Below are 25,997 nucleotides of genomic sequence, written 5' to 3' on the forward strand. Positions count from 1 at the left end.
TGACACCAAAAGATAGTTCAGGCTCAGGTTTTTTTTTTTTTTCCCTCAGAAATCTTTGAATCAACTACTTCTCCTAAGAGCCTTGGCTATTTTTATTGGAGAATCATGTTTAGAGACCGACATCTGGATAGTGTCACTGGATTGTCATTGCCTTTGGCCTCTCGTCGAGGAGGGCTAGGAAAGTAAGCTAGTGCACTCACACATGCACTCATACTAAATCCATGAGTTTATACTGGTACCTCTGATTTCAGCCCCACACCGCAGTTTATTTTAGCAGTTCTCCTTTATTTCTAACTTCGTTCTCCAACAGTGAGAAACCTAGTTCCTAGTCTCTTTTATCTCCTTTCCATATATATCCAGAAAAGTGTCACTTCTTTTACCCTTTCCCCATTCTTCCATTTACTACTGCCCTATGTAGATAACTTATCTCCTTTATTTCTTGTTTATCCTTCCTGTATTTCTTTTATTTCAATGAGGATTAACATTTTTTTTGTATATCCCCCTTTGTTCTTACCTAAAGGTATTATTCTACAGGAATTTTTTTACTTTGCATTTTTTGATTAGGAGTATAGTAGTCTCTCTTTTGTGGGGATTACATTCCAAGACCTTTGAGAGATGCCCAAAGCCTTGGGTAATACTAATGTGGTATGTTTTTTTTTTTTTGTAAATATATGCATATGATAAAATTTAATTTATAAATTAGGCATAGTATGAATTGAGCAACAATGCTAATAAAATACAACAATTTTAACAATATAATAAAAGTTATGCATGTCGGGCGTGGTGACCCACCTTTGTAATCCCAGCATTTGGGAGGCTGAGACAGGAGGATCCAGGTTCACAGACAGCCTCAGCTACTCAGTGAGGCCCGTTGCAACTCATTGAGACCCTGTTTCAAAATAAAAGAATAAAACATAGGGTTGGGGGTGGAGCTTGGAGGTAGAATGCCCCTGGGTTTCATTCCAGTACCTCAAAAAGAAAAGAAAAGAAAAAAGTTATGTAGAGGTAGTTTCTCAGAATATCTTACTATATTTTTACCTTTTCACTTTAAGAAAGCACTTTATGTCTTCTCTTTGACATATGTGAAGAACTAGTGCCACAAATCCTGTTCTTTGGGGTCATTATTAAATAAGATTTACTTGAACACAAACATTGTGATACTATAATAGTCAATCTCATAATCTGCATGTCTACTAAGTGACTAATGGACGGGCAGCATATACAGGATGGATACTATATACAGTGTGGGTACACTAGACAGAGGAATGATTCAGACCTTTGGTAGGATGGAACAGAATGGAACCACACTTCTCAGAATGTCATGCAAGTTAAGACTAATTTTTTTGTGGTACTGGAGATGGAACCCGGGGGCATTCTACCTTCCAACTACATCCCCAACCCTATTTTTTATTCTTTATTTTGAAGCAGGTTCTAAGTTGCAGAGGGCCTAAGTAGCTGAGGCTGGCCATGAACCTGTGATCTTCCTGTCTCAACCATCAAATGCTGGGATTACGAGTGTGTGCCACCACGCCCAGCTTAATTATTTTTGGAAATTTCCTTTTAATGTATTCAAACCACTGTTGACCACAGAGAGGAACTGTGGGTAAGAGGGGTCTATTATATGTCCTGGAAATCAGTCCATATCATAAAACTTATTCTGATTCATTAATATTCATTCTCATTCTCTCTCTCTTTCTCTCTCTCTCTCTCTCTCATTCCCTCTCTCATTCCCTCTCTCTGTTTAATAGTTTAGATGTACCATAGTTTATTCAGTCACTTTCCTGTGCATAAACATAGATTGTTTTCAGTGTTTTACAGTTAACAAAGAATGCTGCAGTATAGATGAATTTTTTAATCACTGGATGTTGTCATCCTGTCCAAGAATAGAGAATGTCTTTCCATTTGACCAACTCTTCTTTAATATCTTTCAGTCATGCTTAAACATTTTTCTCTTATAGGTGTTATACAATTTCATTTCTAAGTATTTATTTATTTATTTATTTGTGGTACTGGGGGTGGAACCCAGGGTCATTCTACCTTCTAGCTACACCCCCAGCCCTGTGTTCTAATCTTTTTATTTTTGAAATAGGGTCTCACTGAGTTGCAAAGGGCCTCACTAAGTAGCTGAGGCTGTCTGCGAATCACCATCCTCCTATCTCAGCCTCCCAAATGCTGGGATTACAAGCGTGAGCCAACATGCCCCACTCCTAAGTATTTAATCTTTGTTGTTACTATAAATGGGATTTTCCTGCCATTATAGTTCTGATTAGTATTTTTGCATATGAAGGCTTTTGATGGTTTTTTTTTTTTTTTGTGGTACTGGGGTTCCTGGAAACCCTTCTACCTCTGGGCTACACTCCCAGACCTATTTTATATTTTTATTTGGAAACAGGGTCTCTTAAGCCAGCCTCGCTGGCTTTGAACCAGCACGATCCTCCTGTTTCTGCCTCCCAAGAGCAGGGATTACAAGTGTGCGCCACCACACCCAGCAAGGCTTTTGATTTTGCATGTTAATTTGTATCTTGCTACTTCAGTGAATTTTTTTTTTTTTTAGTTTTGTCATTGATTTTTTGAGATATTTATGGTGGCATACTATCATATCATCTTCAGATAGAGGTAATTTTACTTTTTTCTTACCTATTATTCTCATTCTCTCCTCACCATGCACGTGTGTGTGTGTGTGTGTGTGTGTGTGTGTGTGTGTGTGTGTGTGTGTTTGCTTGCTTGCACTGTACTAGGGATTGAACCCAGGAGCATTCTTCCTCTAAACTACACCCCCAGCCCTTGTTTGGTTTTTTTTTTTTTTTTTTTTTTTTGTGGTACTGGGGTTCCTGGAAGCCCTTCGACCTATACTCCCAGACCTATTTTATAATTTTATTTGGAAACAGGGTCTCTTAAGCCAGAGCGGCTGGCTTCAAACCTGCGCGATCCTCCTGTCTCCGCCTCCCAAACATGGGGATTACAAGCGTGCGCCACCACGCCCGGCTTGTTTTTTTTTTTAACAGTCACTGCACTGCTGAGAATCTGGCAGAGTTGCTGATGCTGGCCTGGAACCTGTGATCTTACTGTCTCAGCCTCTCAAATACTGGAATTAGGGGCCTGCGCCATTATACCTAGCTAACTGATTTCTCTTAATTAATTCATTTGGTTAGTACCTCTAGTACAATGTTGAATTGTACTAGATAGTGGACATCTTTGCCTTGTTTAGTAGAAATGCTTATTGTCTTTTATATGCGTGTGTGTGGTATAGAGGTTTGAACCCAGGGGCATTCTACCTCCAAACTGTACCCCCTACATTTTGAAACAAGGTCTCACTAGGTTGCTGAGAATCTCACTACGGCTGTCTTCATACCTGTGATCCTCCTGACTCAGCCTTCCAACTACTGGGATTACAGGCATGCACTACCATACCCAGCTCCCCTCCCCACCACTGCCTGTGGTACTGGGGATGGAACTCAGGGGCATTCTACCTACAAGCTACACCCCCAGCCCTATTTTTTTATTCTTTATTTTGAAACAGGGTCTCACCAGCTTGCAAAGGGCCTCACTAAGTAGCTGAGGCTATCCACAACACAAGATCCTCCAGCCTGGGTTCTGTCTTAGCCTCCCAAGCGCTGGGATTATAAGCGTGCGCCACCAAGCCCGGCATAAGAGTGCTTTTAGAACCTGCACTAGATTTTATCCTTTTTGCCCCTTAGTACCTAGCAGAGTTCTTCACATATAGTTGATATTCTTCGGATGTTGAGTAATTAGAAGCAGAAACAGCTCATTGAACTTTTATTTAAAATCTGACTGTTGTGTTTCATGTAGACAATGAACATGCACAGCTGTTATCAGTATTAAAAACCTCTGTTCATATGGGTGGGAGAGGCCTAAGTTCTGGTTTGGAATTTTGTTTTGTGGAGATCACAAGTAACATTTTTACTTCAGACATCTTCGGATTTTATTTTTTTAATCTGTCAAATCAAGTTGACAATTTTATCTTTTAAATTTTTTTATATCAAATGATTTCATGAAATCACTTTTTGCATTCTGCATAAATGCTCTTTCTGACTTTTCGTTTTCTTTAGAATTGTTTACCTGTTGTAATCATTCAATACTCTTATAATTGTAGATGGTTTTGAAAAATCTAATTCCAACTATAAATTAGTTATGCTGTGGGATATTTGGGGGACGGTCAGTGGGATGATATGATTCTTTTAACTAAATTATTTAATATATACCTAACACATTTTACTTTTAGGTATGTCCTACTACAATAATGACACTACAACTCTTGGTGCATCTAAAGCAGCCACAGAAGAAATCCAGTCTAATTCTGAGATGCTTGGATGGCATTAGCATTGCTTTGTAAAGTCAGTCCATCTCCTTCAGTTCCAGACTGTCAGGATCAACTCAGTTTAAACATATGTTATTCTGAAAAGGAACTCTTTTACACAAAGGGCAAGAAGAGAGAGGTTTCTTTGTGATGGTTAACTTACATTTGCCTCTAGGTATCAGAAATCTTAGAATATAGCTTACTTATCACATAAAAATGAACAAAACTGTACAGGTTTATATTTGAATATGAAGTATGACAATGGCTAAAAGTTTGTCTTGAAATAGTAGTAGTAGGGTCACATTTTGACTCATTTGTTCAATAAACTCTGGTTTGATATGCATCAAAATCCAGGTGTAGAGTTTTTTAAAAAAACAAACACTGAGTTCCAGCCAGGTGTGGTGGCGCATGCTTGTAATCCCCGTGCTTGGGAGGCAGAGACAGGAGGATCACCTAGGTTTGAAGCCAGCTGCACTGGCTTAAGACACCCTGTTTCCAAATAAAAAATATATTAAAAAAAATAGGTCTGGGAGTGTAGCCTGGAGGTAGAAGGGCTTCCAGGAACCCCAGTATCACCAAAACACACATACACACACACACACACACACACACAAACACACACACACACCAAAAAAAAACCAAAAAAAACAAAACAAAACCCACTGCTGAGTTCCATGGGGCCTTCTGTGTTTTTCTTTTTGAGCATTCTACAATTGATTCTGGTATATGCCACCAAAGTCTGGTCATTAGAGTAAGGGAGAAAAATTAAGCAGTTGATTTTATAGATTTCAAGTCAATATAGATGTTATTTGAATGCAAAACACTAATAGTACCTCTTGTATTTATAGTGCTTAAAGATTTACCAAGCAAAATTTTCATATCATCTCATATAGGTCCGTAGAAGATTTTACTATAATTCAGTTAGATAACTATTATTTTTCTTTTATTGTTGAGTGAATTTAACTTTCAGCAGTGACTGTGACTAATTTAGAGGATTTAGTAAGGGTGGCTACACACTAGGGGTCTGTACTTCTGACTCCAGTTGCAGAGTTTCTCTTTCTTTCTTTTTTTTTTTTTTTTTTTTTGTGGTACTAGGGATGGAACCAAGGTGATCTCTACCTCTAAGCTACACTTCTAGACCTATTTTATATTTTATTTAGAAATAGGGGCTCACTAAGTTGCTGAGAACCTCACTAAGTAGCTGAGGCTGGCTTCAAACCTGTGCGATCCTCCTGTCTCAGCCTCCCAAGTACTGGAATTACAAGTGTGCACCACCATGCCCAGCAGTTGCAGACTCTCTGCCACTAGTATGTGTAGTAAAGTGCTATATGCATATTATTGCTTCAATTAAGCCAAGATACTCTGAATCTGTGTGACAAGATTTAATATAAGATTAGATTGAAAAACTTAATTTTAGTTTAAAAATCAAAGATAATTTTTTTTTGGCAAATATGTATTTGTAGACAATTCATGATTCTTTGTAATTTAAGATAACTTGGTGGAGAAACTAGAAAAGTGTGTGTTCATGAATTTGATTTTCTGCGATCACATCCCTGCATCTATAATGTTGAGAGAGATGATCAGAGGAAATTAAATGCATTTGAGCTACAGGAACAATGGGCAGTACAGTCAATGATGGGACTCAATAATAAATGTGAACCAGGTTCGATGGTGCACACTTAAAATCTCAGTCCTTGGAAGGCTGAGACAGGAAGATCACCGGTTTGAAGCTAGCCTCAGCAACTTCAAGAATTCTTCAGCAACATAGTGATACATTGTTTCAAATTAAAAAGAAAAAAGAGCTAGGGGTATAATTCACAGGAAGTATGGCCCTACTACTACTGGTACTATTAATAATAATAAATGTCAATTTTTTTGTGTGGCTTGCTACTGTGAATTTTGTTTATGTGAATGTTACTTTGATGGGTAGTAAACTAATTTTCTTCTCAGCAGAGAGTAAAGTTTGGATAACAGTGAACTGAAGGAAGCTACTGCCAAGTAATAGATTGTTCTAATTTATCTATAAGTCAATAGTAAAACCCATGTTAGGCATTCCCTTTATTTTTAGCCATACAAAAATAAGCAGTCTCCACAGGAAATACTATGATAATGATGATGAAGGACAGATGTGTGAATGTAAGATTAATTTATGCTCTAGTTGAAAAGCATTATAGGAGTTGATAGCCAAAGTTTGATGCAGGAATATTTGTGATTTTGAAATTCCCTATTTAGAATGAAATTTTGCTATTTTTGGCAGTGTGGATGGAACTAGAGATCATTATGTTAAGTGAAGTAAACCCAAGCACAGAAAGGTAAGTACTGCTTCATCTCATTCATATGTAGAATCTAGAAAAGTTGATCTCATAGAAATTGAAAAGAACTGCTACAGGGTACATGGCTGTACTTCTATTACTTGGGAAGCTGAGATAGGAAAATTGTAGGTTTTAGGCCAGTCTTAGCAACTTAGCAAGATCCTATTTCAAAATAAGATAAAACAGGAGATTCAAAATGGCGACTGAGGGACGCAGCATATAGCTGAAACAAATTAAGTTCAACTACTGAGAAGGCAACATCCTAATAAAATAAATATACCTCACGACCCAAAACAGATCCAGGGACCACGGTGGGAGGAATCCAGTTACTCCGAACTGTGAGATCCACTGCAAAAAAGCCTGAGTGTGTGATGATCCTTCTGCAGATGAGGCCAGCTGCTGGCGCCATCATGGGCCATTGGCCTAAATGGCGAGTCCCAGCACAGCAGCCCCAAGAAACTCAGAAAAAAAACCAAGAGTTTGAAAGTGGCCATAGAGCTCCAGCATCTCAAATGGCGAGCTGCACCCAAGCACCTGAGCGGCACTGTTTACTCACCAGAGGCAGCACCAACAGTGGCATGGGGAGACCTCCAGGGACCCGGACCCGGAACCGGACCTGGTAACCATGTACGCACAGAGAAGCCGTGGGATCCAGGGGAGCAGCCAGCTCTCCAGAGCCCCAGACTAACTGGACAGCCAGTTAGCCTTTGTATCTTGTTTTGTTACTTTATTCATATTTCTTCCTTCCCTCCACTCCTTTTACAAACTTCTTCACTCCTGCCTATCTACTGTCTTCTCTCAAAACTCTCTTTTTTGCCTTTACTGTATCTCTTTGTTTAATACTCAAGGTATTTCATATCTCCATACTTAAAAAAAATATTCTACTAACTATAAGAGTCCTACTATCTAACCTTCTCCCATTCTCAACCAGTTACTATCTTATTATACTTTAATTCTTCTTCAACCTAATCATATCCTCTACCTTACCCAACTCCTGCACTCATCACCTCAGCTACTCCACCATCACCCAACCCTCACCACTGGAAAAAGTGCTGCTTACCTGCTGAAACTTTTAAATTCCTACTACTAAGACTGGATTAAACATAATACCCACAAACAATGGGAAGACATCAGAAAAACAGGCCTGAGAAACTTAAATACAAGAACTAGAACAGAAAAGAGACAGCGGAAATCACGAATACTGACCTATAAGAAATGCAAGAAGGGGAATTCCAAATCAAAGGAGGACCGCCCCACGCCATGTAATAATCAAAATGACCAACATAGAGGCAAAGGAAAAATTCTTAAAAGCGAGAACAAAAGGATGGCTGACATTTAGAGACAAACAATAAAAATCACCTTAAACTATACAACCGAAGTCATGAATGCCAGTCTAGACTGGTATGATATGATCCAGACCCTGGAAAAAAACAGCTTCCAACCAAAACTGCTATATCCAGCAAAATTATTATTCAAAATTGACAGAGAAACAAAAGTGTTTCAAAATAAGCAGAATTTTAAAAAATTTAAGAATTCAAAGCCAACACTAGAGAAAATACTTAAAGAAATAAACCATAAAGAAGAAAAAAGAAGCAGAATTCAGAACCAGGGAAGAGATGAAGTTGATCAGTGAAGCATCTAAGAGGAAATAACAGGATACCAGACAGAAGGCAGAACACAAAATAACAGGAAACAAAAATCATATTTCAATAATAACTCTGAATGCCAAAGGACTTAACTCACCAATCAAAAGACATAGTCTGACAATGTAGATTAAAAACCATAATCCAAATATATGCTGCTTGCAAGAAATTCACCTTACAGCCAAAGACATTCACAGACTGAAAGTGAAAGGATAGAAAAAGATATATCATGCTAATGGAGACCAAAAAACAGTCAGGGGTAGCAACACTGATACCCAACAAAACAGACTTTAAGCTAAAACATCAGAAGAGACAAAGCAGGGCACTTCCTTGTATTAAAAGCAATAATCCACCAAGAAGATACAATGGTAGTAAATGTTTATGCCCCAAATGTGGATGCAACCGCATTTGTAAAACAAACCTGGACATCAGATCTCAAATACAACAATTTTGGGAGGCTTCAAAATGCCTCTCCCAACACTGGATCGATCTTCAAGGCAAAAGATGAGTAATGACTCTTTAGAACTAAAGAAAACTATAAATCAAATGGACCTAATAGACCTAAACAGAATATTTCAACCAGGGACTACAGAATATACATTCTTCTCAGCAGCCCATGGAACCTCCAAAATAGATCACAACCTGGGCTACAAAGCAAGTACCAGCAAATTCAAAAGATGTAATATTCCTTGCATCTTTTCAGACCATAATTGAGTGAAAGTAGAAATTAACAGGAAGACCAAAAGAAACTATTTAAATACATGGAGATTGAATGATACATTATTCAATGATGAATGGGTAATATTGGAAATTAGGGGAGAAATAAATTTCTGGAAATGAAAATAGAGAAACAACTTACCAAAATTTATGGGACACTTTGTTGTTTTTTTAAATTTTTTATTGGTGCACTGTATTCATACATCATAATGGGATAAAAAAAAATTTGTAGACATACATGCACACATCATCCAGTTAGCCCCTACCCGATCCCCACCTCGTTCCCTCCCCATCCCTCCTTCCCATGCTTGGCTTAGTGGTTGACATCTAGTATTATAGCAGTTTATCCAAAATTAACAATGATAATCTCATATAACAGTTTCATTTGTCTGATACCATGCTTTTGATGACTTAAAGATAACATTTCAATATTTCTTTTTACTTTCTTTCTTACCAGAGAATATTTTTTTCTTTTTTTAGTTTTAGGTGAAACTATCATACATTTATTTATTTTTCAGAAAAAATCTATCCTAATATGGAATATGGACTCTAGATACCCAAAACAATCTCGCAAAAGAACAAAGCCAGAAGATGTATATTTTCTGATTTCAAACCTTATAAAGCTATAATAATTGAAATAGTGTAGTACTGTTATAAAGGCAGATATATAAACCATTGGAGTTAAATAAAAGCCTAGAGATAAATTCTTCCATATATTGTCAAGTTATTTTTGACAAGGTTTCCACGAACATTTGGTGGAAAAAATAATAATCTTTTAACTAAATATTGTTGAAAAATAATAATTACATGAAAAAGAATAAAATTGGACCCTTACCTAACACCATATACAAATATTAATTCAAAATAGATAAAAGACTTAAATATAAATCTTAAGACTATAAACTTTTAGAAGAAAATCTGGGTCATAAAACCTCACAACATTGAAATTGGCAGTGATTTCTTGGATGTGATTTTAATGGCACAGGCAACAGAAGGGTAAACAAACTCCCTAAGAAATAAAAAAAAAATATTGTATATCCAAAGACAATGTAAACAGAGTTAAAAGTATGTAAACAGAGTTAAAAGTTATTGATAGAATGGGATAAAATATTTCCAAATGCTATATCTGAACGTATATTAATATTCCAAATAGAAATCCTAAAAATTAGCAACAATAAAGGCAAACAATATAATTTAGAGATAGGTAAAAGACTAACATAAATAATGAATCTCCACAGATAACCAATCTTAGTTGTCTGTTGGGTGGAAAATCTTGTTTCTCTGGTTCTGGTGTGTGTTACCTATTTCTTCTTTGTAGTTAATCTCTTTAAGCATTTTCTCTAGCGCTGGTTTTGAAGACATAAATTCCTTCAGTTTCTGTTTGTCATGGAAGCTTCTTATTTCCCCATCTAATCTGATATAAAGTTTTGCTGGGCAGGAAATTTTTGGCTGGAAGTTGTTTTCTTTCAGAGTTTGGAATATGTTACTCCAAGTCCTACTGGCTCTCATGACTTGGTTTGGGAAGTCTGGAGTGATTCTAATTGGTTTGCCTCTGAATGTCACTTGGCCCTTTGTTTTTGTTGCCTTTAAGATTCTCTGCTTGGCTTCCACATTGGTCATTTTGACAGTTATGTGGCGTGGGGATCCTCTTCTCCGGTCCTGTCTAAAGGGAGTTCTCTAAGTTTCCTGGACCTGTGTATCGACCTCTTGCTCTATGTTTGGAAAATTTTCTGCTATTACTTCCTTGAAGAGATTGTTGATCCCTTTGGTTTCACCTTCTTTTCCCTCTATTCCAATTATTCTTAGGTTAGCTCTCTTAAAATGGGCCCATATTTCTTCAATGTCAGATTCCTGCAGTCGGATTTTTTTTTCTAAATTAGAAACTATGTGTTCATTTTTGGACTGATCATCTTCTAGGAGCGAGATTCTATTCTCCATGTTGTCTAATCGGTTGTTTATACTTTGCATTGAGGCCTTTACTTCATTGATTGCATCCTTTATCTCTTTTTGCTCTCTCTGAATTCTTTTCGAAACATCTCTATTATTTCTACAGTTATTTTCCTGATTTGATCTTCTAGAAATCTCTGAATTTCTGTTTTATCGGGTTCTGATGTTGTGGGGTTGTGGGCATTCATTGCTCCATTGTTATTCCTCTTTCCCATGATTTCGGAAGTTTGTGCCTTCTCTGGGTTCTTCCCTGGGTCACTACGACTTCACTTAAGGTGCTGTGGATCTCGAGTCTGTGGTATCTCAGTCACCACGACTCCTTTACTGGGTTGTATTGCAAAGTCTCAGACCCAGGGAGTCAGTTGAGGCTGCTTTAGACTATGGGGGGTGCCAGGTTGGGCATTCTCCTGCAGGGAGTTGTAACTATGGTGTGATATCTCTGCCACTACCACTCCCCCACTGGGTCAAGTCCCTGGGAGTGCAGTACTGGGATTTCTCCTCTAAGGGCCGCAGTTTGACTCACTGTCGTTGAGTGCACTGATGGAGCTGTAGTGGACTCGGTGAATTTGCTGCTGCTGCCGCTGGTGCCAATATGGCACCACTGTCACGCCCTCGGCCGTGAGGCTGGCGTATTTCTTCTCTGTTTTTGAGCTCTGCTCTGAGTCCCTGCAGGATGTGCTGAGCCCATCCCCTGGGAGCTTTAGACGCTCCCTGTGCCAAAAAATCTGCCGAATTCCGCCCAGCTTATCCACAGCTGCTCACTTCGGCTCGCTGTCCGCCACTCTTCTCTGGAGCCTGGTGCTTTGTTGAGTGCGCTGATCTGGAGCCTTCTGGTTGAGTTCGCTGCTGCCATTGGCAGTATGGCCGCGTCCTTGGTCGTGAGGCCGGCGTATCTCCTCTCTGGTTCTGAGCTCTGTTCTGAGTCCCCCTCCTCTCTGGGGCCTGGTGCTGCAAGGGAAGATGGTGCCCGCCGCTCTGCGCCGTGGCTCCTGCTTCAGCATTGCGGTAGCACTGCGGTCTGGTTTCTTTCTGGTGTCTCATTTTTTCAGCCCTCTTTTTCTCTGTCCCTTGTATTTACATTTTTTGTTTCTCTGCTGATGGTGTTTTCTGGCTATGAAAGGCGTTGATTTTGTGGTAATTGAGATTGGTTGTTAGCGGAGCTCATAAGCCCCGCTTTTTTCCGTTGCCATCTTCCCGGAAGTCTATGGGACACTTTGAAGGCAGTGTTAAGAGGGAAAGTTTACAGCATTGAGTGCCCACATAAGAAGGACAGAGAATCACCAAGTAAACAACCTAATGACAACTCAAGGACCTAGAAAGACTGCAACAGTCTCATCCCAAAGACATCAGGAGGCAGAAAATTATTAATATCAGAGCAGAAATAAATAGAGAATTTAAAAAAAGTTCAAATAATCAACAAAATAGAAAGCTGGTTCTTTTGAAAGATGAATAGGATTGACAAACCCCTGGCCAACCTAACCAAAAAACATAATTAACAGAAATTATTAAAATCAGAAATGAAATAGGAGACATAACCATAGACAGTGTGGAAATTCAAAGGATTATCAGAAACTTTTGAAAATTTATTCTCCAATAGACTGGGAAACATGGAAGAAATTGATAGATTTCTGAGCATATATACCTACCTAAACTGAACCAAGAAGACATAGCAAGCCTAAACTAACAATAGCAAGCAAAGAAATAGAAACAACAATAAAAATTATGCCATCAAAGAAAAGCCGAGGCTCTGATGAATTTTCAGCTGAATTCTACAGAACCTTCAGTGAAGAACTAATACCAATACTTCACATCTTGTTCCAAGAAACTGAAAGAGGAATTCTCCCAAATTTCTTCTACGAGGCCAGTATCACAATCCCCAAACCAGATAAAGATACCTCAAGAAAGGGAAATTACAGACCTATATCCTTAATGAACATAGATGAAAAATTCTAAACAAAATACTAGCTATACGCACTCAAAACCATATCAAGAGCATCGTACACCATGACCAAGTTGATTTTATCCCAGAAAAGCAAAACTGGTTCAACCATGCAAATCAATACATGTTATTCACCATATAAATAGAACTGATAACAAAAACCACGTGATCATATTAATAGATGCTGAAAAAGTATTCGACAAAATCCAGCACCTATTTATGTTAAAAACACTGCAGAAAATTGGAATAGAAGAAACGTATTTTAACATCATTACAGCTATATACAGTAAACCCAAAGCCAACATCATATTGAATGGGGAAAGACTGCAAGAATTTCCTCTAGAATCAGGAACAAGACAAGGATGCCAACTATCACCACTCCTTTTCAATATAGTCCTTGAGAATCTTGCTGCAGAAATAAGACAAGAAGGAAATTAAAGAAATTCAAATCAGAAGAGAATTAAAACTATCCTTATTTGCAGATGACATGATCCTTTATTTAGAATAACCAAACAACTAAACCAAAAGACTTCTGGAGCTGATTAACCAATTCAGCAAAGTTGCAGGATACAAAATCAACCTAAAGAAATCAGTGGCTTTTCTTTATGCCAACAATGAATCCACAATGAAATAAGACAATTCCATTCACTATAACCTCCAAACCAATAAAATACCTAACCAAAACCAATTAACCTAACCAAAGATGTAAATGTCCTCTACAAAGAAAACTATAAAGCATTAAAGAAATTGAAGAAAACCTTGGAAGATGGAAAGATCTCTCATGCTCATGGATAGGCAGAATAAATATCATCAAAATGGCCATTCTGCCAAAAATGATCTATAGATTAAATGCAATTTTCATTAAAATGCCAACATATTCTTCATAGACCTAGAAAAATCAATCATGAACTTTATATGGAGTAAGAAAAGACCCAGAACAGCCAAAGCAATTCTCAGCAATAAGAACCATGCAGGAAGCATCACAATCCCAGACTTCCATTATACTATAGAGCAATAGTTAGTAAAAACATTATGGCATTGGCACAACAACAGGCATACTGACCAGTGGAACAGAATAGAAGATACAGAAACAAACCCATACACCCATAGTCAATATTTGACAAAGGGTCCAAACTCTACACTGAAGAAAAGATAGCCTTTTCAACAAATGGTCCTGGGAGAACTGGCTATTCATTTGTAGAAAGATGGTACTAAATCCTTACCTCTCACCATGTACAGGAATCAACTCAAGATGGAGCAAACACTTAAAAATTAGACCAGAGACTGTGAAGTTATTAGAGGAGGGCATAAGCTAAGCACTCCAACATATAAGCACAGGCAGTAACTTTCTCAAGAAGACCTCCAAAGCGCAGGAAATTAAAGCAAGAATTAACAAGTGGGATGGCATCAAACTAAAAAGTTTCTTTTTATCAAAGGAAACCATCAGGGACCTAAAGAGGAAGCCTATAGAATGGGAGAAGATCTTTACTAGCCACCACTCTCATAGGGGGCCAATATCCAGAATATACAAAGTGCTCAAAAGACTCTACACTAGCAAAACAACCCAATCAAGAAATGGGTAACTGAACTGAATAAAAACTTCAGAAAAGAAAAGATACAAATGGCCAATAGATACATGAAAAGATGTTCTACATAATTAGCCATCAGGGAGATGCAATCAAAACTACACTGAGATTCCATCTAATCCCAATCAGAATGGCAAGTATAAAGAAATCAAATTACAACAAATGCTGGCAAGCATGTGGGGGAAAGAGGAACTCTTACACTGTTGGTGGGAGTGCAAACTAGTTCAGCTGCTGTGGAGATTCCTTAGAAAACTGGGAATAGGCGCCGGGTGTGGTGGCGCACGCTTGTAATCCCCGCGCTTGGGAGGCGGAGACAGGAGGATCGCGCAGGTTCGAAGCCAGCCGCGCGCGCTGGCTTAGGAGACCCTGTTTCTAAATAAAAAAAATATAAAAATAGGTCTGGGAGTGTAGCCCAGAGGTAGAAGGGCTTCCAGGAACCCCAGTACCACCAAAAAAAAAAAAAGAAAAGAAAACTGGGAATAGATCCACTCTGGGTATTTTTCCAAAGGGGTTGAAATCAGAGAAATACAGTAAAATATGCATATCTAAGTTCATAGCAGCACAATTTGTAATAGCCAAAATATGGAATCAGTCAAGCCCCCCATCAACAGATGAATGGATTGCAAAATAATGGGAAATACATACAATGGAATTCTACTCAGCTTAAAAAAAAAAAATCTTGTCATTTGCAAGAAGATGGAAAGACTTGGAGAACATTATGTTAAGTGAGATCAGCCAGACACAGAAAGAGAAGGGACATAAGTTATATGTCCAATATGTCCTAATATACCCAAACTGGGGACTATTAGGGATACCAGAGCGACTCAAGATATGGAGGGAAACCTCAGCCAAGCTAGAATGGAATGATAGGAGAGGAAGAAGGCTGAGGTTGTTTAATGGAGGAGCTACATTTGAATACATGTTTAAGTGTTGCTATAGCATGGTCAACCTTGATACTCATTGTTGGGAGAGGGGGAAGGGAACCAAGCACTGTGTGAATGTATGCCATTTTCAATATGATCCACATTGAAATAAAAGGAAAAAGAAAAAATAAGATAAAAATAAATAGAGCTGGGGGTATAGCTGGCAAGTGAAACGCACCTGGATTCAATTCCTAGTACCCCCCTTCAAGTGGGATTCAATTCCTAGTATCCCCCCTTCAAGTACACTATCTGAAGAAACATAATTAGAAAACAGTTCCCATCATGGAAAGACTTTGTGTCAAGTTGAGAAGATGGCGTTTATGTTGTAGACATAAGAGTGAAGGAGACCGGCATATTGAAGATACACATACTATTTTATATTGTAATGTAGTATTTCTTGCCATAAAATATGGTATGGGGCTAAAGACTGATGAGGAACACTCATTATAGGTTGGTCAGGATGGCCTTTCTGAGAAGGTGTTTGAACAGAAATTTGAAGGAGATAAAGGAGAGTTGTAAGAATCAGGGAATTAGAACCTTCTGGTCAGGAAATAGCAATTGGAAAAAAAATTGTTATAGTGGAGAAACAGTGGAAAGGGCTCTGTGGCTGTAACCAGATGTTGGTGAGGAGAGGGCAGGAGGAATGTGGTTCAAGAAGGAGGTAGAGGTAAGACTGACATGGCATGAAATGAGAAGGACAGGCAGAAAGACGAAGTTGAAAGAAGATTTGAAGTGCAGTGTGCAGTTAGCAGTAGTAGAAAAGACAAATTAAGCAGTGATAACTAATAGATTAAAACATCGACAAAGCCAGGTGTGGTGGTGCACACTTATAGTCCCAATACGTGGGAGGTTGACAGCAGGATCATGATTTGAGGACAGCCTTGGCTACTTAGGCCCTCTGCAACTTAGTGAGACTTTGTTTCAAAATAAAACATAGGACTGGGGGTGTAGCTCAGAGGTAGAATGCCCCCGGGTTCCATCACTAGTACCACAAATAAATAAATAAAACATTGATTAAGAAAAATGTGCATAATTTTTATTTATTTATTTTTGTGGTACTGGGGTTCCTGGAAGCCCTTCTACCCCCGGGCTATACTCCCAGACCTATTTTACAATTTTTATTTGGAAATAGGGTCTCTTAAGCCAGCAAGGCTGGCTCTGAACCAGCGCAATCCTTCTGTCTCTGCCTCCCAAGCTCGGGGATTACAAGCGTGCGCCACCACGCCTGGCATGCATAATTTTTTAAACAGGCAAAATAGTAAATGAATTTTCATTATTATCCAGGTTCAACAATTATCTGGGTTTTACCACGTTTGTTTTATTACTACTTTTAAAAAAAAAATAAGTCTGAGAGTCATTTGCCTTGTAAAACCATGAAAATTTCAGAATGGAATAAAGGGAATAATAGGGCTTCCAAATAACATTGATAGCTAAATTTTAACCTTGTCTTGATTATTGGCTTTTTTAAAAAAGTGTAAAGTACCCATGATGACAGTTACAAAGAATACTCATGCTGATAAATACAGGTTGAGTATCCCTTACCTAAAATGCTTAGGACCAGAAGTGTTTTACATTTCAGATTTTTTTAAATTTGGAGCATTTGCATATATATAATGAGTTTCTTGGGGATGGAACCCAAGTGTAAACATGAAATTCACTTATGTTTTATATATATCTTATACACATGGCCCAAAAGTAACTGTATACAGCATTTTTAGTGTGACTGATTTGTCACGTGGTGGAACTCTGTTTGTGCCATCATGTTAGTACTCAAAGTTTCAGACGGGAACATTTACATTTTTTATTTCAGATTTTTGGATTAGGAATATTCAGCCCGTATTATTTTGAAGATAGTACTCTAATATTTTGTCCTGTTGGTCTTGAGTTTAAGTCACTTGTAACATTTTTAGTTTTTTCATGTTTGTTATATAATAGTTACACATTTGATTCTCACAGTAGCTATATAATTTATAAGTGAGGTTAGTAATCTCATTTTAAAATGAGGAAAGCAAAAGTTACAGAAGTTAAGTTACTTCTATAAAGTACAAAAAGGGGCAGAGCTGAACCCTAACTCCTTAACTCCTAACACTTGGCTAGTTCTCCTGCAACTTTGTGTAGTAAACTTATTTACCTAATATATATATATTTTTTTGGTTCTGGGGATTGAACCCAGGGGTATTCTACCTTGGAGATATACCCCCAGCCCTATTTTTTTTTTTTTTTTTTTTGAAACGGGGTTTACTAAATTGCTGAAGGCCTTGCTAAGTTGCTGGGGCTGGTCTTGAACCTCTGCCTCAGCTTCCCAAGTACTGAGATTACAGGTATGCACCACCATGCCTTGCTTACCTAATACTTTTGAACCATGTTGAATTAACATCTTGCAATAAATTAACAAGTTTTAAAAAGAAGGCCATACTTTTACTAATACAGAAGCAAATTCCAAAGACTATTTGAATTATGAGTTTAATGAAAATGCTTTCTTTTTTTGTAGGCTAACAAAAATGTGAATAATTTCATCCAACACAGAAGGCATTTGTGCCTTTGGGTATTGGAACAAAATATGGTCTCTGTTGAGATGTGCAGTTAGTTTCCTAAGTACTGCAACCTTCATTGTCTAAAGCTATGAGCAGAACAATTAGAGTTGAATATTTGCAACTTCTTTATTTTCTTTCTTCTTTTACTCTGTTTACTTTCTTCACTAATTGTTGTTAGAATTGACTGAAACTAAAAATTTAGTCCTTTAGATAGAAAATATAACTACAGGATAGCCAAACACAGTACCGACTAAACATACAGAGTTAGGGACCTGAATATTGGAAATATTTCATAGCACTTTGTATTTGTATTACATTTTCAAATAATTTTTTGTAAACATGGCAGGTTTAAGAAACAGCTATTCAGCCATGCATGGTGGTGCATGCTTGTAATTCCAGCATTTGGGAGGCTGAGATTGGAGGATCGTGGTCGCAGACAGCCTCAGCTACTTAGCGAGGACCTCTGCAACTTAGACCCTGTTTAAAAATAAAGAATTAAAAATAGGGCAGGGAGTGTAGCTCAGAGGGCGAAGGCCCCTGATAAATCTTTGTTTGTTTGTTTGTTTGTTTGTTTGTTTTTGCAGTACTGGGAATTGAACCCAGAGGCATTCTACCTCCTAGCTGCCCCCCGCTTTGGCCCTTTTTTTATTCTTTAGTTTTGAAACAGGGTCTCACTAAGTTGCAGAGGGCGTAAGTAGCTGAAGCTGGCCATGAACCTGCGATCTTCCTGTGTCAGCCTCCCAAGAACTGGGATTAAAAGGGTGTCCCGCCATGCCTGGCTCTGAATAAACTTTAGACTTATTATTGTACTGTTTTAATTTTGCTTGCCCCGTGGCAATCTTTTTTGCTTTTGGTGTCTAAAGTGTTTGTTAAAGACAGGCACATGTCTTTAATCTTCTCTGCTGTGTCTGCATCATGAACCTGTTTATTCCCCTGCTTCGGGATGTTTTTTGCGTGTCCCTTTTTTACTTTATTTATTTATTTATTTATTTATTTATTTATTTATTTATTTATTGTGTGGTACTGGGGTTCCTGGAAGCCCTTCTACCTCCGGGCTATACTTCCAGACCTATTTTTACATTTTTTAAAATTTGGAAACAGGGTCTCCTAAGCCAGCGCACGCGGCTGGCTTCGAACCTGCGCGATCCTCCTGTCTCTGCCTCCCAAGCGCGGGGATTACAAGCGTGGCCACCATGCCCAGTGGCGTGTCCCTTTTTTTTTTACTGTTCCGTAGGATGTTCGTCTCAAGTCCTCCTCTTGCCACTCTTAGTTCATGCCATCCACACCCCTGGAGTGATAACTCCCAGAGTGGTGTCTTCAGCCTGTCCTTAGACCTGCCTTTTGTTATTCTTTATGTACTGTTGGACTCGGATACCCCACAGACATTCTTAAATTTAGGCTATCTACAACTGAACACATTTTCTGACCTTTCCAAACCAAATAAGCCTCCTCCTTTCCTACGCTGGTGAAAATACATGTTCATTTTTCTAATTGCCTCAGTTGTGGATTTAGGGGTTAGAAGAAGGTAGGCCAACCTATATTCCTCTTTGTATCGTATATCTCACAATCTAGTCACTCCATATGTGTCTTCTTCCTCAGTATATTTTGAATGCTCCTTTTCCCATCCCTATAACCTTACTTTAGATCTTTATTCTTACTTAGACTATACAATATCATTTTAAATAGACTTCCAGTCTTTCAGTCCAAACTTCCATGAGACTAGTCTATAAAATAGACCATATATGTCATCTCTTTCTTTGTATTCCTTCCAGCTTTTTGTTTGCTTTTTAATTCTCTCCTGGTTTTGTTTTGTATTTTATTTCCCCTTTATTTATTTTAAATTTAAAAATTCTATTTTTGGGGTACATTGTAGTCATACATCTTAGTGGAGTACAAGATGGTCGAGGCATACATGCACACATCACTCATTAGCCTTTACCCAATTCCCGTCCACTCCCTCCCCCCACCTCCTCAAGTTCCGATTAGTGATCGACTTTGATGTTTGTGAATGTACTTCATGTACATTAGGGCATTTCCCTCTGACATCCTTCCATCCCCTTCAGTTAGGTCGTCTTATATGCTCATCTATTTTTTTCTACTTCCTCATCTAGAGTTCCTCCTATGACTCTTTTTCTCTTTGTGACTGACCATTCTCACTTATCATAATGTTCTCCAGTTCTATTCATTTCCCCGAAAATGATGTAATTTTGTTCTTCTGTATGACTAAGTAAAATTCCATTGTGTACTTTCCCACAGTTTTGTAATTCATTTATCTGTTGATGGACACCTTGGCTGGTTCCATAGTTTGGCAATTATGAATTGTGCAGCTATAAACATAGATACACATGCATTAGTATGATAGTTTGGTTTTCTTTCTTTTTGCTCCATACCCAGAAGTGATATTGCTGGATTGTGTAATAGGTTCATTCCCATTCTTCTGAGGATCCTCCATACTGTTTTCCAAAGTGGTTGCATTAGTTTGCAATCCCACCAACAATGTATTAGAGTTCCTACTTCTCCACATCCTTGGCAGCATTTTTGCTGTTTGTGTTTTGAATGATGCCATTCTAGTTGGAGTTAGGTGAAATTTCAGAGTAGTTTTGATTTACATCTCTCTGATTGCTAATGATGTTAAATTTCTTTTTATACAATTATATATCTCTTCCCTTTATTTTTAAGGAGTCTTTTCACTAGATATAACTTTCTGTGTGGACGATTTTCTTATCTCTTTAAAAATGTTCCATTTTCAGGCCTTTGTAAATTCTTATGAGAAGTCATTATAAATTGAATTATTGTTTTCTAATAGTAATATTTTTCTCTTGCTTTTAAAGTTAGCTCTTTATTTTTAGCTTTAAATACTGTTAAACGACACATAACAATGCTGTGATCAGTAACAGTGCTTCCATAAGATGGTATCGCTTAATGACATTATACCCATCTTAGCTTGTATAAGTATATTCTAGTTTCTAGGACATAATTGCTCAACTTATTTCTCAGAATGTATCCCTCTTGTTAAGTAGAGTGTCACTATAGTTTGGCCATGCCTTTGGCATGGGTTTCTTTGTGTTTATTTTGCATTTTGCTTTTTGAACATCTTATATCTCTAAAGTTTTATTATATGAAATTTGGGAAATTTTTTGACCAGTTTTTTTTTTTTTTTTGGTACTGGAGATGGAACCCAGGGGCATTCTACCTCCGACCCACACCCCCTAGCCCTATTTTTTATTCTTTATTTTGAAACAGGGTCTCACTGAGTTGCAAAGAACCTCAGTAAGTAGCCGAGGCTGTCTGTGAACCGCGCGATACTCCTTTCTCAGCCTTCCAAATGCTGGGATTACAAGCGTGTGCTGCCATGCCCGGCTTGACCATTGGGTTTTTAAATACTTTTTCTGTACCATTTTATCCCTCCTTCCCTTCTGATATTTCAGTTATACATATGTTGGGCCATCTAGTATAATCTAACAGGTCTCTAAAGCTCTTTTTTTTCAATCTCCTGTACATTCTTTTTTTCACCTTGGTTAATTTATTTCGGCTTAGCTTAGGGTGATTTACTCTTTGGTCTGTCATCTCCATTTAGCTCTTAGGTCCAACTGTACTTAATTTTTCTTTTTTTAATTTTTAATTTTTGGCAGTGCAGAGGATTGAACTCAGGGCCTCACACATGGTAGGCAAGCATTCTCCCACTGAGCTTCATTCCAGCCTGAAGATTTCCTTTTTGTTTCCTGCTGAGAATACTTAATTTTGCTTAATTAAGAATAATAGTATCTTCACCAAAATCTATGCCTTTTAGTTTCAAAATTTGGTTCATTTCAGAGTCAGACTGTCATGGGCAAACATAATTTCTATGGGGTTTTGGCTTCTGTGGCAAAAAGAATTTCAACGTGCACCAGTCAGAAATAAAGGCAAAGGTTTTAATTTGAGTAAAGTAAGGATACATGTTCAGGAGAAATGCGGAAGCCACCTCTTCTACAGTCCCTCTTTCTCAGGTACCTAGAAAGGGGCTGACTAAGGCTGTATACAGGGGAGAATGGATGGTGGCCACTTCTCTTTGAACCTTTCTAGTTCATAAAACGTGAAAATTCCTTTGGGGCCAGGATTTCTGGGAGGAGGACTCTTAACAAAAGGCATGCTTTTTTTTTTTTTTAGGTTCTTCCTGGAGGCAAATGGAACTTTTGATAAAATGTGAAAACCTCAGGAATTTCCTGAGCTAGCCCATTATTGTTTAAAAGTATGGGCCTGTTTTTTTTGTTTGTTTGTTTGTTTTTTGTTTTTTTGTTTTTTTTTTTAAGAATAACCAAGCTCTGTTTCAGATTTATTTTTTTATTTTTTTTTATTGTTTATTTTTTTGCAGGTCTGGGGATGGAACCCAGGGGCGTTCAACCTCTGAACTTTTTATACCAACTTTTCAGGGCCAGGCCAGGCCAAACTCTTGTTCTTTCATTAAAATATCATCTAGAACTGCTTTGGGGATATAACAACAAAATTGAGTGGTTGTAACAAATCCTTTGTTCTATAGAATCTAAGATACTTGCCATTTGCTCTTTCATAGAAGAAGTGTGTTTTCTCCTGTTCTGGGTGATTTCATTCAAAGAGATTTCAATGTTGTTTATACACTGATGTCTCCTACATTTCATTTCCCAGCCTCAGGCTTTTTTCTGGATCTCAGGCTCATGTAGGCAGTAGCCTACTTACATTCTTCACTTGGATGTATAACAGGCTTTTAAGCTATAGTTTGTTCTGAACTGAACCCTTGGCATTTTTCTACATTGTGCTACTCCTCCAGATCTACTACTACCAATTCCATCTCTGTTCAGGCAAAACCTGTAATGTTGAAATTGAGTCAGGGGTTGCAAAGGAGGCAAAAACCAGCCAACTCCTTGTGTGAGACCAGGCCTCTTTAATTAACTGGCACCTTTAGGCAAGGTCTGCCAACTATGGGGGAAGAGGCCGATGATTGGTCAGCAGAGTCAGGCCACAGAGAGGAAGTGAGTATTTATTATAGCCAGGGTCTTGGGGTTGGGGGCTAGTGGTGTGGGAATGCTGTCCTCTCGTGACATCTGTAGTTTTACAACATCTCCGCCTCTGGCTTCCAGGGTTTCACCTCATGTCCCCACTGCAGAGTCTTATGAGGGGAGGGGAAGGGACCAAGGAGAACGGGATAGAGGGAGAAGGGATCTGACCTATCATTCCAGTCATTTGGTGATATCAGTCAATGCCGGAGTCAATAACTACTTCCTGCTGTCAGAGGGGATGTTGTTATAGGGGCCCTTTGGCCAGGAGGGGTTGGATCATTTGGAAGTGGGCAGGTGGGAGTATGGCTGCAGCAGGAGTTGATTGAAGGTTACCCTGGACAGCTTGGTAATGCATGGTTAAGTGATCTTTTAGCAGATAAGGGGCTATCAAAAAGAAAAGGCAAATCATGATAACAGGTCCCAGGAGGGGAAGGAGCCCAGCAGCTACTGGCCCTTGGAATCCTTCCAGATAATGAGGTAGACTGTTGATATCATGTTATTAGATTCTCGCCTAACCTGGTTAGAGTTTAGACATTTTTTTCCCACTACACCAGATTTATTAATGTAATAGCATTTTTCTCTGAGAAAGAGACAAACACCACCCTTTTCAGCAGTGAGTAAATGGAAAGCCCGTCTATTTTGGAGGGCTACCCTAGTAAGGGAGGTATTTGTCACTGAAGGGAGGCCAAAGAGGAGGTTGTAGATTTAAGAGCCACTTGAAGTCATCTCTACTTGGCTTAGGCAATATGGGGTAAGTCTGGTCAAATGGAAAACATGCTATTGGGTCAAGAGCATCAGTAACAGATTTTTAAGAGTTCAATATTTATGGCGGTCTGGCATCCAGAGAAAGAGAGCACTGTGTTGATTCTACCTTGTGGTCGGTCCAGTGTTTTGTGGAGGGGAGCAAATAGGTTTCCTGCACGATGAATTTCTAGACATAAACAAGTGGACCTGGTGTCCTGATGACTGTGGTCAATATAGGATGTGGAGCTTCTAAGAAATGCTATGAGCCTGTGCCATCTGTTAAGTAACTGTAGAAATGGAAGCTTGTCTATTATCAGACTGTAAGGTATTAGGGAGTCCAAACCGAGGGATGATGTCTGAGCATAGAGCATTGGCCACTGTGCTGGCTGTCTCATCCTTTGAGTGGAAAGCCTCTACCTGACCTAGGGTATTGACCATGGTAAAAAGATATTTTAGTTTTTTGTGAGAGGACATATAGGTGAAGTGAATTTGCCAGTCCTGTCCTGGCAAATGTCCTCTCATTTGGTGGGTAGCAAAGGAGGGACGTAGACCTTTGGGGGAAATGGCGGTGCAAGTATAACAGGAGGCACTGACTTTACTAATCAGATGTTGCAGGAGGGGAGAATAAAACAAGGGGTTTAGAAAATGTTTAAGTGCTGTAGGCCCAGCGTGTAGAAATTATGTATTAGGTTAATGACTGCTTTGGCCTAAACCTTGGGCAGAGCAATTATGTTCTGTATCATAAGCCATCCATTCTCTGTCGGGGTGGTGAGGAGAGGTCCTGGGGATCAGGGGTGAAATCAGAAGGTGGTGCTGTAACTTGGCAAGGTCACAAGATGGTGGCAACTGTGACCCAGCAGAGTTAGAAAACTGCAGCTGGCAGGACTTGGGCCATGGAACCGTGGGCACAAAGGGAAGGGTGGTGGGAGCACAGGAAAAAAGAAGGCCTGGATAGAAAGGACTTCTGACCATTTACCAGACCACTGATAGAAGTTGCTGAGATTGCTCAGGACTTTAAAATCCATTTCAGGCCACTGTGATCCATTATACAATTTGTACTGAGGCCATGCCATATTAGAAATGGAGGCGCTCAGGGTATAAATCCTCCAATAGCCCCAGGTCAGAAGATTAGCGAGGATACAACCCAATGAGGACTAGGGATCTATTTTGGAATTTTGGCTTCCCATGTCTGGTCAGGGCGAGAATGAAGAAAAGGAGACAGTGGCCTCTGCATCCCCGTTTTTTCTGATCAATGTCCGGCATGGGGCCAGGAGGGCGGGAGTGAAGTCTCCGCTCCCTTCTCAGGGCCGGAGGAACCAAGAGGACGGGAAGGATTTCTCCACTTCCTTCTCAAGGCCGGAGGATGACCTGGTCATCCGGAGGCAACTCTGACACGAACGCACATTTGGACAAACAGAGAAGTTGGAGGCAAGAAGCTGGAGTAGATGACCCACTGACCAGAGGAAGGGATGGGAACTCACCCTGTCCGAAAGCAGTCGGTCCAATTAAGAGAGAGTCCAGGTTCCTGGGAGTAAAGAGGAGGGCTCTCCACAGAGGCCCAGTGGAACCACTGCGGAGTCACAGGAGCTTAGGGAGGGGTAAAAAAGAAAAATAAATCCTCTTGGGTTCAGCAGGTTTCAGCACCAGATAGAACATTGAAATTGAGTCAGGGGTCGCAAAGAAGGCAAAAACCAGCCAAGTTTTTGTGTGAGACCAGGCCTTTTTAATTAACTGGCACCTTTGGGCGAGGCCTGCTGACCATGGGGGAAGGGGCCGATGATTGGTCAGCAGTTAGGCCGCAGAGAGGAAGTGAGGGTATTTATGTAGCCAGCGTCTTGGGGGTGGGGGCTGGCGGCGTGGGAGTGCCAGTCCTCTCGCAACATCTCTGCCTCTGGCTTCCAGGGTTCCACCTCCTGTCCCCACTGCTGCAGAGTCCCATGAAGGGAGGGAAGGGACCGAGGAGGAGGGACGGAGGGGGAAGGGACTTGACCTATCAAAACCCTTGGCTTTTTGTTTTTATATAAAAGTAAACATAGACATTTATCTGTGTTTATACAATATATGTATGTCTGTCTCATATCTATCTAAGGAATTCCTGTTGACTCTGTCAGAATATACCTGGAATCTGACCATTTCATATGTTCTCAGCCACTGTCACCCCACTCCAAGCCACCCTGATCTTTTGCCTAGATTTTCCCAGTAGTCTTCTAATTATACTCCATGCTCTGCCTTTGCTCAGTTATTGTTTAACAAAAAAAAGTATAATCCTCTTAAAACCATATCAGGTTGTTTAACTGTACTGTTCAGAGCTCTCAAGTAGCT

At 39.2% G+C, this 25,997-nt stretch overlaps 1 protein-coding gene across 2 annotated transcripts in view; it reads left to right on the forward strand.

Annotated features, from left to right (window-relative positions):
• Nucleotides 1-4,245: 4,245 nt before the first annotated feature.
• The window catches only part of ARFIP1 (ARF interacting protein 1), a gene marked incomplete at both ends in the record, with an annotated part of 92,620 nt that continues 70,868 nt past the window's right edge, over nucleotides 4,246-25,997 (forward strand). Inside the window, one exon of one of the 2 annotated variants that reach the window (XM_080697320.1) lies at nucleotides 4,246-4,323. In XM_080697320.1, the coding sequence (XP_080553446.1) occupies nucleotides 4,246-4,323 (78 nt within the window). Of the gene's footprint in view, nucleotides 4,351-25,997 lie in introns of both variants that reach the window. The other variant, XM_080697319.1, reaches the window with a different exon arrangement.

The sequence above is a fragment of the Muscardinus avellanarius genome (assembly GCF_963383645.1).
Source record: "Muscardinus avellanarius genome assembly, chromosome: 6".
Classification (NCBI taxonomy): Eukaryota; Metazoa; Chordata; class Mammalia; order Rodentia; family Gliridae; genus Muscardinus; species Muscardinus avellanarius.